At 39.3% G+C, this 16,173-nt stretch overlaps 1 protein-coding gene across 1 annotated transcript; it reads right to left on the bottom strand.

Annotated features, from left to right (window-relative positions):
• Positions 1-180: 180 nt before the first annotated feature.
• On the bottom strand, positions 181-5,745 carry LOC141760908 (uncharacterized). Its single transcript, XM_074624017.1, has 8 exons — positions 5,700-5,745; positions 5,543-5,583; positions 1,985-2,285; positions 1,834-1,875; positions 1,619-1,732; positions 1,463-1,516; positions 1,400-1,408; positions 181-290 (listed from the first exon to the last, which is right to left on the bottom strand). The coding sequence occupies exons 1-8, from the start codon at positions 5,743-5,745 to the stop codon at positions 181-183; spliced, it is 717 nt and encodes a 238-aa protein (XP_074480118.1).
• Between the last annotated feature and the right edge of the window lie 10,428 nt (positions 5,746-16,173).

Here is a 16,173-nt window from a genome sequence, read left to right as displayed (position 1 = left end):
CTCAGAAAAAAATAAGAAATATAGACACGAGAGAGAAACTGAAAGAATCATGAGCGAGAAAATACAGAGACATTATTTTAAATGTATTTCTTTCCATTGAATCACCCCATGAACAGCTAATTAGACTAGCAACTAATAAGATTAATGACATAAAGCATGAGTTTCTGTTGCTTCCCAGGTCTATCTGGTGGCAGCGTACACAACATGTGGCTCCATCTCTCTCTCAGGTGCAGGCCTGCGGCTTCTTTTTGGCTTTGCCTGGAAACTTAGAGCTGCGTAGTTCAGTTCATCTGAGCCCATATTCTGTAATTCAGAGTATTTAGAGTCACATATGGTATCTCTCACACACACACACACACACACACAGCTGAGTCTTCCAAAAATCTGTATTTGTGGGTTGTTCCAAGAAGGAATCATTTAACCATAGGATTTAGGAACCTTAGGAGTTGTATGTATGTATGCTCCCACGAGCTGCAAGGTAAAATGACTGTTTTCTTGAATGGAGTCTGGTAGCTTTGAAGAGAGCAAAGATAACGGCTTCATTTCCCTGACGGCGAGGTAAAGCAGCTGTGGACGGGAACGGCAGAAAAACACATTTTAGCCACCTAAAAAATTCAATATCAGATTAAATGTATATTTAGAATATTTTCACCGCTTTACATTGCCATCAGGCGGCACTTTCCGACGGGAAACTGAAGCCGTTATATTGCTCTCTTCAAAGCCACCAGACTCCATTCACAAAAACAGTAATTTTACCTCACAGATCACAGTAGTTGCTGGTCTATTGCTGCATCGATCGGTTAGTTTGTTTGTGTTATTGTGTGACTTTCGGCGCCAAACTAACGCGGCGTTCACACAGCAGTACATTGCTTAGCTTCCGTGCCAGTACTCCTGTCTGCTTCTCCAAACTTGGAGCGCGCTGAACGCCATCGAAGTTACTGTATGTAACGTTAATACATTGACTATAAGGATGTATATATACTGTACATGTAGCAGCGTTATCATGCAGAAAGCTACGTCAGGTCACATGGGAAAAAAGTCTTTAGAAGGGCTTGGGAAAATAGCATGTTGACGCTGAAACATACGTACTTTGACCAACATTTTATTGTTCGGATATGGATACATAAGTAACACCACTGGGAAGCTGCAGGATGATATAAAAACCTCAAACAAACAAAAATAATGGATCCGCCCTTTAAATTAAAACTAGGAAAAATTCTGTTTACTCATTGAAAGTTGTTCAAACAATAGGACAGGAAAATTAGATTGAGATTAAATTTAAAGTTAATGACCCTCAACTGTTAAAGTTCAAAGATCATATCTGAAATTAGATTTTAAAAGTAGGAAGTTAATAGATCATTTTTACATAAGGTTAAAGACGACTGCATCCGCTCGGGACAATGATCATTAACAGACATATCATGTGTTTAAATGCAACTTTAAAACCATAACAGTTTTATTTAAGTTAATGGTGAGTTCACCTTGTTTCTTTCTGGCTGCGGCTCCTCATTCACAGCTAAATGGCAAAAGACAAAAGTGTGATTAGTTCATTATTACTGATCATATACTTTGCTTTAGATTTTTCCATCATGTGTAACAAATTCTAAATCTGCTGTACCTCTCTGAAGTTTCCTGACTTTAACAGCCAGAACAACGACGACTATGGTGAGGGAAACGGTCAGACCACCCAGGATCAAACTCATTAGGTTTGCCGTTTCATCACACCCCTCTAAAAGAACAATGATAGAATTAGATTCTATTTTTTAAAGACGTGGTTAAGATTGAAATTACTGGCTCGGTGGTAACTTGCACAATGAAAAAGGAGAATCTTACTTTCAGTCTTAAAATCCACTTCACCCTCAGATTCACCATCACCTTTAAAAAAAAATAATAATAATTGTTTTGACACGTATTGGTTTCTTATTTGTCTTTATGCTGTTTTAATGCAATAAATGTGAGATGTATGTAAATATGACAGTCTTACCTTGAACAATTAAATGCGTTGCATCGGCAATGTTGGTATGTTTGTCCACGTAGAATCCACAGAAATACAGTCCAGAGTCAGATAAATCCACTCGCTTGATTTTAAGAAAGACAGTGGACTTGTTGGAGCTCATTTCAAATCTATTTTGAAATTCAACACAGTACGAAGCGTCACCTTCAAACCCGTACATAGAGGAGATCCAGCTGGGCTTGGTTCTGTTGATCAGTCTGAACCAGTTCGCATAAACTGGAGCGCTGGTAATGTTGGTGCACGTCAGTGTGACTTCATCACCAGACTGAACCTCCACAGTCTGAGACTCAAAACCTGAGACGGAGCCTGAAACAAACAACCCTAAGCTTGTAATGCAACAGTTACTGTAATAAGACAACAACAACAAGAATACATTCAGTTCTAATTTGCAAGTTCATATTCTGGTGGGTTACTGGTTACATGGTTTGATGTCAGTACTTACTGAGGCTGCAGAGAAGTAAAGCTGTTATCAAGGTGAAGCTCCTCATTGTGCATTTAATCGCGTCATTGCAGGGATAGTTTGTACCGCTGAGCTCTTATAAAGGGTTTAGAGAGGCGGGGTTTGTTTTTCATCTTGCTGCTCACATTCGCCGAATGCAAAAACTTTGAAATATGACTTCACAGGAAAGTTTGGTGGTAGGAGAGTCAAAGTTATATCTGTGTCAGACGCTATTTGAGACAAAAGTTGCCACAAAGAATTGTAAATGCTTAAACAACACGACTCCTACAGCTGTCATTGAAAGCATCCTCACCTAACCCGTAACAGTCTGCTCTGGTATGACATACTGTATGAAATATGACAAGAAAACAAAGTGACACACCTGTCACGTAATATTTTTATGCTTGATGCTGCGATGTCTGGATGCAATGTTTTGGATTTGTGTTTGGGAGTGGGCAAATATGCTGCTTTATGCAAATGTATGTATATATTTATTATTGTAAATCAATTAACAACACAAAACAATGATAGATATTGTCCAGAAACCCTCACAGGTACTGCATTTAGCATACAAAATGTTTTACAGATGCTGGTCATGTTTGTTAGTTCTGCACAAGCTGTTGGTATCCATGACAGCTGAATTAAGTCATTGATTTTTAGAAATATAGATATTTTTAGTACCTAATAGAATAGCTGCTTACATGGCGTCCGGTGGTAAGCGTTTTACACTACATGTCAGCATTCACACACACATTCATACACTGACGGCAGAAGCTGCCATGCAAGGTGCCGACCTGCCCATCAGGATCTAATCTCAATTCACACCGATGGCACAGCCTTCGGAGCAGTTTGGGGATAAGGCAGGTTCCGTGCAGCACTTTCCCACCTGACTCCCACATCCACCTGCTCACCTGAGTCCTATTCTTCAATCACCCTGGAGGTATTTAAACCAGCCCCCTTTTCCACAGTCAGTTGCCAGATCGTCAACGTTGCTTCGTTCCTTTGCTCGCCAGCCTCCTGAACCTCAACCTATATCAGTCTACCTACCTGCCAGTGGTAATCCATTTTTTATACATTTTAATTCATTTCACACGTGTTGTGTTATCGCAATCAAAATACTCTGTTTGGACTATATGTACTGTATGGTTCTTCTATCCTGCTCTTGAGGTTTTGAATTGTCTCACCCACATTTTATTTTTAGAAACCTTTAACAGGCCTCATGATTTTCACCTCAGTTGTGCTCTGACCACACTGTACTGCCTCTTCCTGTCAAACAAGTGATGTGTTCCTCACTCACTGCTGCAGACCTCCATCTAAGCCCTCAGTATAAGAGACTCTGGACAGGCTCGTCCTCCATCAAACACCAAACATGTATTCTTTGACTCAGAGAAAGGAAATGCTCAGAATGAAAGCTCTGCATGCATCAGATCTTTATTGCAAAATTAAATGTTTAGGCAAGAGTGGTTCTTCCTCTCACCAACAAGCTCTACAAAAGCTCTAAAGCATATTGATATTATTACAGCATCAGCTCCAGTTATCTCCTGAGTCTTATCTGGTAGCAGCATAAATAACATTCGGCTCCGGCTGTCTTCTTTTTGCTCTCGGTTGAAATGTCACTGCTGCGTAGTTCAGTTCATCAGAGTCCACATTCTGTAAGAAAAGTATTTACAGTCTTAATGTGGTGACTTGACATGATTTTAATTCCCACAATATACTGTAGCCACACAGATACTGGATGTTTGAGGCTGACAACCATTTTGATATTTGGCCATTATTCATTTATAAATAGATTAGGGCTGTCAAAGTTAACGCGATCATGCAAATTTGTTTTAACGCCACTAATGTCTTTAACACATTAATGCAACTTGTTATAGATTATTGTGACGATACTGGTATCATATGAAACTAGAAAAAACTTAAGGAATCCACTGGTACCAACCATGTCATACTAGCTTGTTAGGAAGGAGTTTAAATAACGCTCCAAACCTCTGCTAAATTTTGTCGAGGAAAAACTAGCATGGCCATTTTCATAGAGGTCCCTTGACCTCTGACCTCAAGATATGTGAATGTAAATGTTTTTTAAAAAAATGTGCGATGACTTGCTGTGAAGCAACAGTGCTTATTAAACAATATATAAAAGTAAAGGATAACTTTGTATTCACCTCTCTCTGCTCTGGATTCTGTTCTTCTTCATCAGCTGAGAGACAGAAACAAAACATCTGGTCAGTTTTGCATTTTGACACAACTTGAAGAGAATTTCCAGCAGCAACTAAACCAAACAGAAACAGTACCTGAAGTCTGCAGCTTCCTGTTTTTAACAACCAGACCGATGATGACCATTACCAGGAAACCAGTCAGACCGCCCAGGATCATACTCGTCAGCTTTGCTGTTCCGTAATTCACTTATACAGGAAAGATCATGAAGTTAGACTCGATAGAGACTTGAGATCTGGCTCAAATTAAAGTGGACCAAACTGAATTCAGCTGAACTGTTTTACCTTCAAACATTTGATAATCTGTACAATGATAGAAATCTTTAGGAGAATCTTACTTTCACACTGGCTTTCCACGTCATCAGGTGTCTCATTGCTGCCTTTTACTGAAATTAAGATAACTTTAGTCTTTATTGAATTGACATATTTGCATTATAATCACATTTTGTCAATAATCAAATAGTCACTTTGTTGCCTGTTTTGTTAGAAGACAACCTACAGTATATTAAATGTATAAACATAAATGACCGAAGAATGGGTACCAAAAGAAAGACAAGACTTTAGAATGACCTTACCTTCAACATTTAAACGTATTACACTGAAAGTTGGACGGCCACGTGAGAAAAACTCACAGAAATACGGTCCAGAGTCAGATAAATCCACGTCTTTGATTTTGAGAAAGAGAGTGGAGATGTTTGAGCTCATTTCATATTTCAGCTTTTGAAATCCATCACAGTATGTAACGTCGCTATTAGCGCTGTACATAAAAGTGATACAGCTGGTCTTGGTTCTGTTCACCATTTTGGACCAATATATCATAGAATCCCAGCTGGACTTGTTGGAGCACGTCAGTGTGATTTCTTTACCAGGTTGAACCTCCACAGTCTGACACTCAGAACCTGAGACAGAGATCCAGCCTGAAACAAACAGCAGATTTACTCTCAATTAAACAAAATGAACATTTCCTTTAGATAAACCAGTTTAAATTCTGCTGGGTTAAAGTTCTTAAAGTTATAGATGCAGTTGTACTCACTAAAGCTGCAGAGAGTTAAAGCTGTTATCAAGGTGAAGGTCTTCATGGTGCGTGTGACTGAAGCTCTGCAATATCCGCAACTGAACTGAGCTCCAGTCAGGGTGCTTTCAAAGTAAAGAGGCGGAGTGTTAAACATGCAGATTTCTAATCAGTCATCTGATGAAGGAAAGACGCAAACCGTGAGTCTGTCACCAGCTGAACATTGTCACGATATGTAAGTGAGGAATCTCCTACTTTCTATGTTTTATGTAAAAATGCAGACTTGAGTGGTTTACCATACAGATGCTGGTCATGTTTGTGTAGTTTCCATGACAGCTGAATGAAGTCATTGATTTTTAAAAATATAGATATATTTAGTACTAATAGAATAGCTGCTTACATGACGTCTGGTAGTAAATGGACTTGCATTTATATGGCGCCTCGCTCAAAGCGTTTTACAATACATGTCAACATTCACCCAGTCTTTCATCCATCCGTCCACCAGATGCCCTCAGACTTTCCCACCTGACTCCCACATCCACCTGCTCACCTGAGTCTCATTCTCCAATCACCCCGGAGGTATTTATACCAGCCCCCTTTAACCCAGTCAGGTGCCAGATCATCAACGTTGCTTCGTTCCTTTGCTCTCCAGCCTCCTGAACCTCAACCCGTCTTCCTGCCTGCCAGTGGTTATTCATTTTTTCACACGTGTTGTGTTATCGCAATCAAAATACTCTGTTTTGACTATATGTACTGTATGGTTCTTCTATCCTGCTCTTGAGGTGTTGAATTGTCTCAGCCACATTTTATTTTTAGAAACCTTTAACAGGCCTCATGATTTTCACCTCAGTTGTGCTCCGACCACACTGTACTGCCTCTTCCTGTCAAACAAGTGATGTGTTCCTCACTCACTGCTGCAGACCTCCATCTAAGCCCTCAGTATAAGAGACTCTGGACAGGCTCGTCCTACATCAAACACCAAACATGTATTCTTTGACTGAGAGAAAGGAAATGCTCAGAATGAAAGCTCTGCATGCATCGGATCTTTATTGCAAAATTAAATGTTTAGGCAAGAGTGGTTCTTCCTCTCACCAACAAGCTCTACAAAAGCTCCAAAGCATATTGATATTATTACAGCATCAGCTCCAGTTATCTCCTGAGTCTTATCTGGTAGCAGCATAAATAACATTCGGCTCCGGCTGTCTTCTTTCTGCTCTCGGTTGAAATGTCACTGCTGCGTAGTTCAGCTCATCAGAGTCCACATTCTGTAAGAAAAGTATTTACAGTCTTAATGTGGTGACTTGACATGATTTCAATTCCCAAGCGTCACTTGTGGACTGACTCAAATATTTCTCCATGCTCACCAGCTAGCTAGCTGGCTAATAAACTAAGTTAAGCTGCTGCAGGAACGGTCCGTTGCGTTCTGAGTGAAGTGACTGATTCATGACAGATTGATTGTTTCTATCGGCCCAGAGCTAACGTGGTTGGTAGTAATGGACAACGCATGCTTGTTCTAGTTGCGCAAATGGTCCCCATCTGTAGATATGTACTTTTTAATGATACAGCACAATCTTATAATTGATAGCAAATTATTTTGTGGACCCCCTGACTGAGAGCCACGGACCCTACTTTGAGAATCACTGCTCTAAAGTAGCTCAAACATGCAATTTCTTGTTACTTATCGGCCCATATACAGTATACGCAATACAACTATATACATACAAACAAATACTGTATAATTTCAGGGACAAGCTAATATTAGACGATACAATGTACTGTAGTCCCGGCTGTTAAAGTAAAGGATAACTTTGTAATCACCTCTCTTTGCTCTGGATTCTGTTCTTCTCCATCAGCTAAGAGACAGAAACAAAACATCTGGTCAGTTTTGCATATTTCCAGCATATTGACACAACTTGAAGATAATTTACAGCAGCAACTAAACCAAACAGAAACAGTACCTGTCTGAAACTTCCTGACTTTAACAACCAGACCGACGATGACCACTACCAGGAAAACAGTCAGACCGCCCAGGATCATACTCGTCAGCTTTGCTGTTCCGTCACTCACTTATACAGGAAAGATCATCAAGTTACACTATTTTTTCGATAGAGACTTGAGATCTGGCTCGAATTAAAATGGACTAAACTGAATCCAGCTGAACTGTTTTACCCTCAAACATTTGATAGTCTGTACAATGATAGAAATCTTTAGGAGAATCTTACTTTCACACTGGCTGCATTGTCTGTCCTCGTCATCATATGTCTCATTGATGAAGAGATCAGTCTCTGATTTGGCAGAATCTAATCAAAATTACAAATTTCTTGCATACATGATGTTGTTTTTCAAAAATCCTTATTCTAAACATTAACTTATTAATTATTTTGCAGTATAAGCAGGACTTAACTAAACCAAAAAACTTTAGAATGACCTTACCTTTAATATTTAATGTATGTATTTCACTGAAAGTTAGACGGCCACTTGAGTAAAATCCACAGAAATACTGTCCAGAGTCAGATAAATCCAGGTATTTGATTTTGAGAAAGAGAGTGGAGGAGTTGGAGCTCATGTCAAATTTCCAAATTTGAACTCCATCACAGAATTTAACATCGCTCTTAGCGTCGAACATAACAGTGATACAGCTGGCATTGGTTCCGTCCACCAGTCTGACCCACGATGTCATGGATCCATAGCTGGACATGTTAGAGCACGTCAGTGTGACTTCTTCACCAGACTTAACCTCCACAGTCTGAGACTCAGAACCTGAGACAGAGATCCAGCCTGAAACAAACAGCAGATTTACTGTCAATTAAACAAAATGAACCTAAACGATTCCTTTAAATAAAAATTTAAGTAAGTGAATAGTTTCCAATCTGGTTGGTTAAAGTTTCCAAAGTTATAGATACAGTTGTACTCACTAAAGCTGCAGAGAGTTAAAGCTGTTATCAAGGTGAAGGTCTTCATGGTGCGTGTGACTGAAGCTCTGCAGTGTCCGTAACTGAACTGTGCTCCAGTCAGGGTGCTTTCAAAGTAAAGAGGCGGGTTGTTAAACATGCAGATTTCTAATCAGTCATCTGATGAAGGATTTTTTTTTGTGCTTGTCCTGTTGAACAAACTGACCTCATACATGCTTTCAGGAAAATGAGTGTTGACGCAAAGTTATTTTTCAGAAAATGTTATGTCACAATAAATATCTTCACACCAAAGTACATAAAATGCAATGATATACAAAGATATATCGAGGAAGAAAATGATGCACACAACCTCATGAAATGGCTGAGAGGTGTCAGAAAACGTAATGCTTTAGAGCCTCTCGACAGGTGAAAGTTAACATGTTAATGCCTGGCAGCGTTTAGATGGAGGATATTGTCTCCCTCTGATGGGAATATGTGCTGTAGAGGTAAACCAAGATGAAATATTGCAAGTAAAGTCCATCTGTTGCCCTGAAACTAGCTGCCACACATTGTGGCTGTGATATAGTAACGAACCGGTAGTGTCCACATGGATAAAGACCGTTTATTGCCAAAAAGTGAAAGTCAATTGGTTGTTCCATTGCAACATCAGCGCCCAGCAGCACACAAGCAAAACTGAGATAAATATTCTGCAATTGGAGAGTGCAGCCCAAATTTAATTGTGGTATTTCATGTTGTTCTAGGACTGGTGATTACTTATTATTGTCCATCCATTACACGGTTGTGTCTAGAAGGCATTGACCTCTAATAGTTAAGGTTAGGCATTGACCTCTAAAAGCTAAGGTTAGGCATTGACCTCTAAAAGCTAAGGTTGGGCATTGACTTCGAATAGTTAAGGTTAGGCATTGATCTCTAATAGCTAAGGTTAGGCATTGACCTCTAATAGTTAAGGTTAGGCATTGACCTCTAATAGCTAAGGTTAGGCATTGACCTTGAATAGCTAAGGTTAGGCATTGACCTCTAATAGTTAAGGTTAGGCATTGACCTCTAAAAGCTAAGGTTAGGCATTGACTTCGAATAGTTAAGGTTAGACATTGACCTCTAATAGCTAAGGTTAGGCATTGACCTTGAATAGCTAAGGTTAGGCATTGGCCTCTAATAGCTAAGGTTTGGCATTAGCCTCCAATAGCTAAGGTTAGGAATTGACCTCTAATAGTTAAGGGTTAGGCATTGACTTCAAATAGTTAAGGTTAGGCATTGACTTCGAATAGTTAGGGTTAGGCGTTGACCTCTAATAGTTAAGGTTAGGCATTGACCTCTAATAGTTAAGGTTAGGATAGGTCGTCGGGCAGCGAGTCTTGCGAGAGTTTATGGAAATCTTTTCAGATCTCAGATCATATTTTTGCAGGTTACCTTTTAGACACGACTCCTTGCGAGTGGTTCAGATTGCCACCTCATAAATACGCCTGTGTTTAAAGTTGAAAATGAGTATTGACGCAAAGTTATTTTTCAGAAAATGTTATTTCATGATAAATATCTCCACACCAAAGTACATCAAATGCAATGATATACAAAGATATATCGAGGAGGAAAATGAGCACCATGATATTAAAGGGAAATTTGTGTCTATGTACTTGAATTAAATAGATGCCTTGAGACTGTGTTGCAGCAGCAGGTTGTTACCTTGCATGGCTGCCTCTGCAGTGTATCAGTGTATAAATGTATGTACTTTGAGAATCACTGCTCTAAAGTAGCTCAAACATGCAATTTCTTGTTACTTATCGGCCCATGTACAGTATACGCAATACAACTATATACATACATACAAATACTGTATCATTTCAGAGACAAGCTAATATTAGACGATACAATGTACTGTAGTCCCGGCTGTTAAAGTAAAGGACAACTTTGTATTCACCTCTCTTTGCTCTGGATTCTGTTCTTCTTCATCAGCTAAGAGACAGAAATAAAACATCTGGTCAGTTTTGCATATTGACACAACTTGAAGAGAGTTTACAGCAGCAACTAAACCAAACAGAAACAGTACCTGTCTGAAGCTTCCTGTTTTTAACAACCAGACCGATGATGACCGCTACCAGGAAAACAGTCAGACCGCCCAGGATCATACTTATCAGCTTTGCTGTTCCGTAACTCACTTATACAGGAAAGATCATCAAGTTAGACTCTATAGAGACTTGAGATCTGGTTCAAATTAAAATGGACCAAACTGAATTCAGCTGAACTGTTTTACCCTCAAACATTTGATAATCTGCACAATGATAGAAATCTTCAGGAGAATCTTACTTTCACACTTGCTGTCCACGTCATCATGTGTCTCATCAGTCTCTGATTTGGCAGAATCACATCAAAATGATAATTTTGTTGCATAGATGATGTTTTTTTTAAAAAAATCTTATAATTATTAACATTACCTTATTTATTATTTTGCAGTATAAGCAGGACTTAAACAAACCAAAAGACACAAAATACTTTAGAATGACCTTACCTTTAACATTTAAACGTATTACACTGACAGTTGGACTACCGCTTGAGTAAAATCCACAGAAATACTGTCCAGAGTCAGATAAATCCACGTCTCTGATTTTGAGAAAGAGAGTGGAGATGTTGGAGCTCATGTTAAATCTCAAATTTTGAACTCCATCACAGTAATTAAAGTTGCTATTAGCGTCGAACATAATAGAGATACAGCTGGCCTTGGTTCCGTCCACCAGTCTGAACCACCATGTCATAGAATCACTGCTGGACATGTTGGAGCACGTCAGTGTGACATCTTCACCAGACTGAACCTCCACAGTCTGAGACTCAGAACCTGAGACAGAGATCCAGCCTGAAACAAACAGCAGATTTACTCTCAATTAAACAAAATGAACATTTCCTTTAGATAAACTTTTGAACAAATAAAAGTAGAGTAGAATAGATGCAGTTGTACTCACTAAAGCTGAAGAGAGTTAAAACTGTTATCAAGGTGAAGGTCTTCATGGTGCGTGTGACTGAAGCTCTGCAATGTCCGCAACTGAACTGAGCTCCAGTCAGGGTGCTTTCAAAGTAAAGAGGCGGAGTGTTAAACATGCAGCTTTCTAATCAGTCATCTGATGAAGGAAAGATGCAAACCGTGAGTTTCTCACTCACGATATGTAAGTGAGGAACCTCCTATTTTCTATGTGTTATGTAAAAATGCAGACTTCAGTGGTTTACCATACAGATGCTGGTCATCTTTGTTCTATCCATGACAGCTGAATTAAGTAATTGATTTTTAAAAATATAGATATATTTAGTACCTAATAGAATAGCTGCTTAAATGACGTCCGGTGGTAAATGGACTTGCATTTATATAGCGCCTCGCTCGATGCGTTTTACACCACATGTCAACATTCACCCAGTCTTTGCCGTTCTCCATCCGTCCGCCAGATGCCCTCAGACTTTCCCACCTGACTCCCACATTCACCTGCTCACCTGAGTCTCATTTTCCAATCACCCTGGAGGTATTTATACGAGCCCCTTTTAACCCAGTCAGTTGACAGATCGTCAACGTTGCTTCGTTCCTTTGCTCTCCAGCCTCCTGAACCTTAACCCGTCTTCCTACCTGCCAGTGGTAATCTATTTTTTATACGTTGCGTTTTTAATTCATTTCACACGTGTTGTGTTATCGCAATCAAAATACTCCGTTTTGACTATATGTACAGTATGGTTCTTCTTCTATCCTGCTCTTGAGGTTTTGAATTCTCTCAGCCACATTTTATTTTTAGAAACCGTTAACAGGCCTCATGATTTTCACCTCAGTTGTGCTCCGACCACACTGTACTGCCTCTTCCTGTCAAACAAGTGATGTGTTCCTCACTCACTGTTGCAGACCTCCATCTTACCCCTCAGTATAAGAGACTCTGGACAGGCTCGTCCTCCATCAAACACCAAACATGTATTCTTTGACTGAGAGAAAGGAAATGCTCAGAATGAAAGCTCTGCATGCATCAGATTTTTATTGCAAAATTAAATGTTTAGGCAAGAGTGGTTCTTCCTCTCACCAACAAGCTCTACAAAAGCTCTAAAGCATATTGATATTATTACAGCATCAGCTCCAGTTATCTCCTGAGTCTTATCTGGTAGCAGCATAAATAACATTCGGCTCCGGCTGTCTTCTTTTTGCTTTCGGTTGAAATGTCACTGCTGCGTAGTTCAGTTCATCAGAGTCCACATTCTGTAAGAAAAGTATTTACAGTCTTAATGTGGTGACTTGACATGATTTTAATTCCCAAGCGTCACTTGTGGACTGACTCAAATATTTCTCCATGCTCACCAGCTAGCTAGCTGGCTAATAAGTTAAGCTAAGCTGCTGCAGGAACGGTCCGTTGCGTCCTGAGTGAAGTGACTGATTCATGACAGATTGATTGTTTCTATTGGCCCAGAGCTAACCTGGGTGGTAGTAATGGACACAGCATGCTTGTTCTATTTGCGCAAATGGTCCCCATCTTTAGATATGTACTTTTTAATGATACGGCACAATTTTATTATTCATAGCTAATTATTTTGTGGACCCGCTGACAGAGAGCCACGGACCCCACTTTGAGAATCACTGCTCTAAAGTAGCTCAAACATCATTTTAGCATTTTCGTACTGCAATTTATTGTTACTTATCGGCCATTATACTAATACTGTGTCATTTCAGGGACAAGCTAATATTAGACGATACAATGTATTGTAGTCCCGGCTGTTTTGGGACTGTCAAGCTCTATTAAACAATATATACTGTAAAAGTAAATGATAACTTTATATTGTATTCACCTCTCTTTGCTCTGGATTCTGTTCTTCTTCATCAGCTAAGAGACAGAAACAAAACATCTGGTCAGTTTTGCATTTTGATACAACTTTAAAAGAGTTTAAAGCAGCAACTAAACCAAACAGAAACAGTACCTGTCTGAAGCTTCCTGTTTTTAACAACCAGACCGATGATGACCACTACCAGGAAAACAGTCAGACCGCCCAGGATCATACTCGTCAGCTTTGCTGTTCCGTCACTCACTTATACAGGAAAGATCATCAAGTTAGACTCTATTTTTTCTATAGAGACTTGAGACCTGGCTCAAATTTAAAATGGACCAAACTGAATCCAGATCAAACATTTGATAATCTGCAGAAGGTTAGAAATCTTTAGGAGAATCTTACTTTCACACTGGCTGCATTGGCTGTCCTCGTCATCATATGTCTCATAGATGAACAGATCTGTCTCTGATTTGGCAGAATCTAATCAAAATTACAAATTTCTTGCATACATGATGGTGTTTTTCGAAAATCCTTATTCTAAACATTAACTTATTAATTATTTTGCAGTATAAGCAGGACTTAACTAAACCAAAAAACTTTAGAATGACCTTACCTTTAATATTTAATGTATGTATTTCACTGAAAGTTAGACGGCCACTTGAGTAAAATCCACAGAAATACTGTCCAGAGTCAGATAAATCCAGGTATTTGATTTTGAGAAAGACAGTGGAGGAGTTGGAGCTCATGTCAAATTTCCAATTTTGAACTTCATCACAGTATTTAACGTCGTCATGAGCGTTGTACATAACAGTGATACAGCTGGCCTTGGTTCCGTCCACCAGTCTGACCCACAATGTCATGGATCCATAGCTGGACATGTTGGAGCACGTCAGTGTGACTTCTTCACCAGACTTAACCTCCACAGTCTGAGACTCAGAACCTGAGACAGAGATCCAGCCTGAAACGAACAGCAAATTTACTCTCAATTAAACAAAATGAACCTAAACGATTCCTTTAAATAAAAATTTAAATAAGTGAATAGTTTCCAATCTGGTTGGTCAAAGTTTCCAAAGTTATAGATACAGTTGTACTTACTAAAGCTGCAGAGAGTTAAAGCTGTTATCAAGGTGAAGGTCTTCATGGTGCGTGTGACTGAAGCTCTGCAGTGTCCGTAACTGAACTGTGCTCCAGTCAGGGTGCTTTCAAAGTAAAGAGGCGGGTTGTTAAACATGCAGATTTCTAATCAGTCATCTGATGAAGGATTTTTTTTTGTGCTTGTCCTGTTGAACAAACTGACCTCATACATGCTTTCAGGAAAATGAGTGTTGACGCAAAGTTATTTTTCAGAAAATGTTATGTCACAATAAATATCTTCACACCAAAGTACATAAAATGCAATGATATACAAAGATATATCGAGGAAGAAAATGATGCACACAACCTCATGAGATGGCTCAGAGGTGTCAGAAAACATAATGCTTTAGAGCCTCTCGACAGGTGAAAGTTAACATGTTAATGCCTGGCAGCGTTTAGATGGAGGATATTGTCTCCCTCTGATGGGAATATGTGCTGTAGAGTTAAACCAAGATGAAATATTGCAAGTAAAGTCCATCTGTTGCCCTGAAACTAGCTGCCACACATTGTGGCTGTGATATAGTAACGAACCGGTAGTGTCCACATGGATAGAGACCGTTTATTGCCAAAAAGTGAAAGTCAGTTGGTTGTTCCATTGCAACATCAGCGCCCAGCAGCACAGAAGCAAAACTGAGATAAATATTCTGCAATTGGAGAGTGCAGCCCAAATTTAATTGTGGTATTTCATGTTGTTCTAGGACTGGTGATTACTTATTATTGTCCATCCATTACACGGTTGTGTCTAGAAGGCATTGACCTCTAATAGTTAAGGTTAGGCATTGACCTCTAAAAGCTAAGGTTAGGCATTGACCTTGAATAGTTAAGGTTAGGCATTGACTTCGAATAGTTAAGGTTAGGCATTGATCTCTAATAGCTAAGGTTAGGCATTGACCTCTAATAGTAAAGGTTTGGCATTGGCCTCTAATAGCTAAGGTTAGGAATTGACCTCTAATAGTTAAGGGTTAGGCATTGACTTCAAATAGTTAAGGTTAGGCATTGACTTCGAATAGTTAGGGTTAGGCGTTGACCTCGAATAGCTAAGGTTAGGCATTGACTTTGAATAGTTAAGGTTAGGATAGGTCGTCGGGCAGCGAGTCTTGCGAGAGTTTATGGAAATCTTTTCAGATCTCAGATCATATTTTTGCAGGTTACCTTTTATACACGACTCCTTGCGAGTGGTTCAGATTGCCACCTCATAAATACGCCTGTGTTTAAAGTTGAAAATGAGTATTGACGCAAAGTTATTTTTCAGAAAATGTTATGTCATGATAAATATCTTCACACCAAAGTACATCAAATGCAATGATATACAAAGATATATCGAGGAGGAAAATGAGCACCATGATATTAAAGGGAAATTTGTGTCTATGTACTTGAATTAAATAGATGCCTTGAGACTGTGTTGCAACAGCAGGTTGGCACCTTGCATGGCTGCCTCTGCAGTGTATCAGTGTATGAATGTATGTGTGAATGTTGACATGTAGTGTAAAGCGCTTAGAGTGGTTGGAGGACTAGAAAGGCGCTATATAAATGCAAGTCCATTTACCATTTAAATGCTCTCATATAAGTTGTGAGTTTGTATCTTTCACAAGTCTGAAAGCAGATATTGACATGTCTCTTGAAGGTGAATTAGTCCATTTGAGTGATGAGTGCAGCAGTGAAACGGTGTCAGA

This window comes from Sebastes fasciatus, chromosome 22 (assembly GCF_043250625.1).
Source record: "Sebastes fasciatus isolate fSebFas1 chromosome 22, fSebFas1.pri, whole genome shotgun sequence".
Classification (NCBI taxonomy): domain Eukaryota; kingdom Metazoa; phylum Chordata; class Actinopteri; order Perciformes; family Sebastidae; genus Sebastes; species Sebastes fasciatus.
This window is presented reverse-complemented; position numbering and strand designations above follow the sequence as displayed.

Excerpts from the sequence above, each read along its gene's own strand:
- LOC141760908 (XM_074624017.1), bottom strand. The coding sequence starts at position 5,745 with ATGAAGACCTTCACCTTGATAACAGCTTTAACTCTCTGCAGCTTTA. Across the intron at positions 1,876-1,984 it reads AACGCATTTAATTGTTCAAG|GTGATGGTGAATCTGAGGGT; the intron begins GTAAGACTGTCA and ends TTTTTTTTAAAG. Across the intron at positions 1,733-1,833 it reads AGTGGATTTTAAGACTGAAA|TAGAGGGGTGTGATGAAACG; the intron begins GTAAGATTCTCC and ends TCATTGTTCTTT.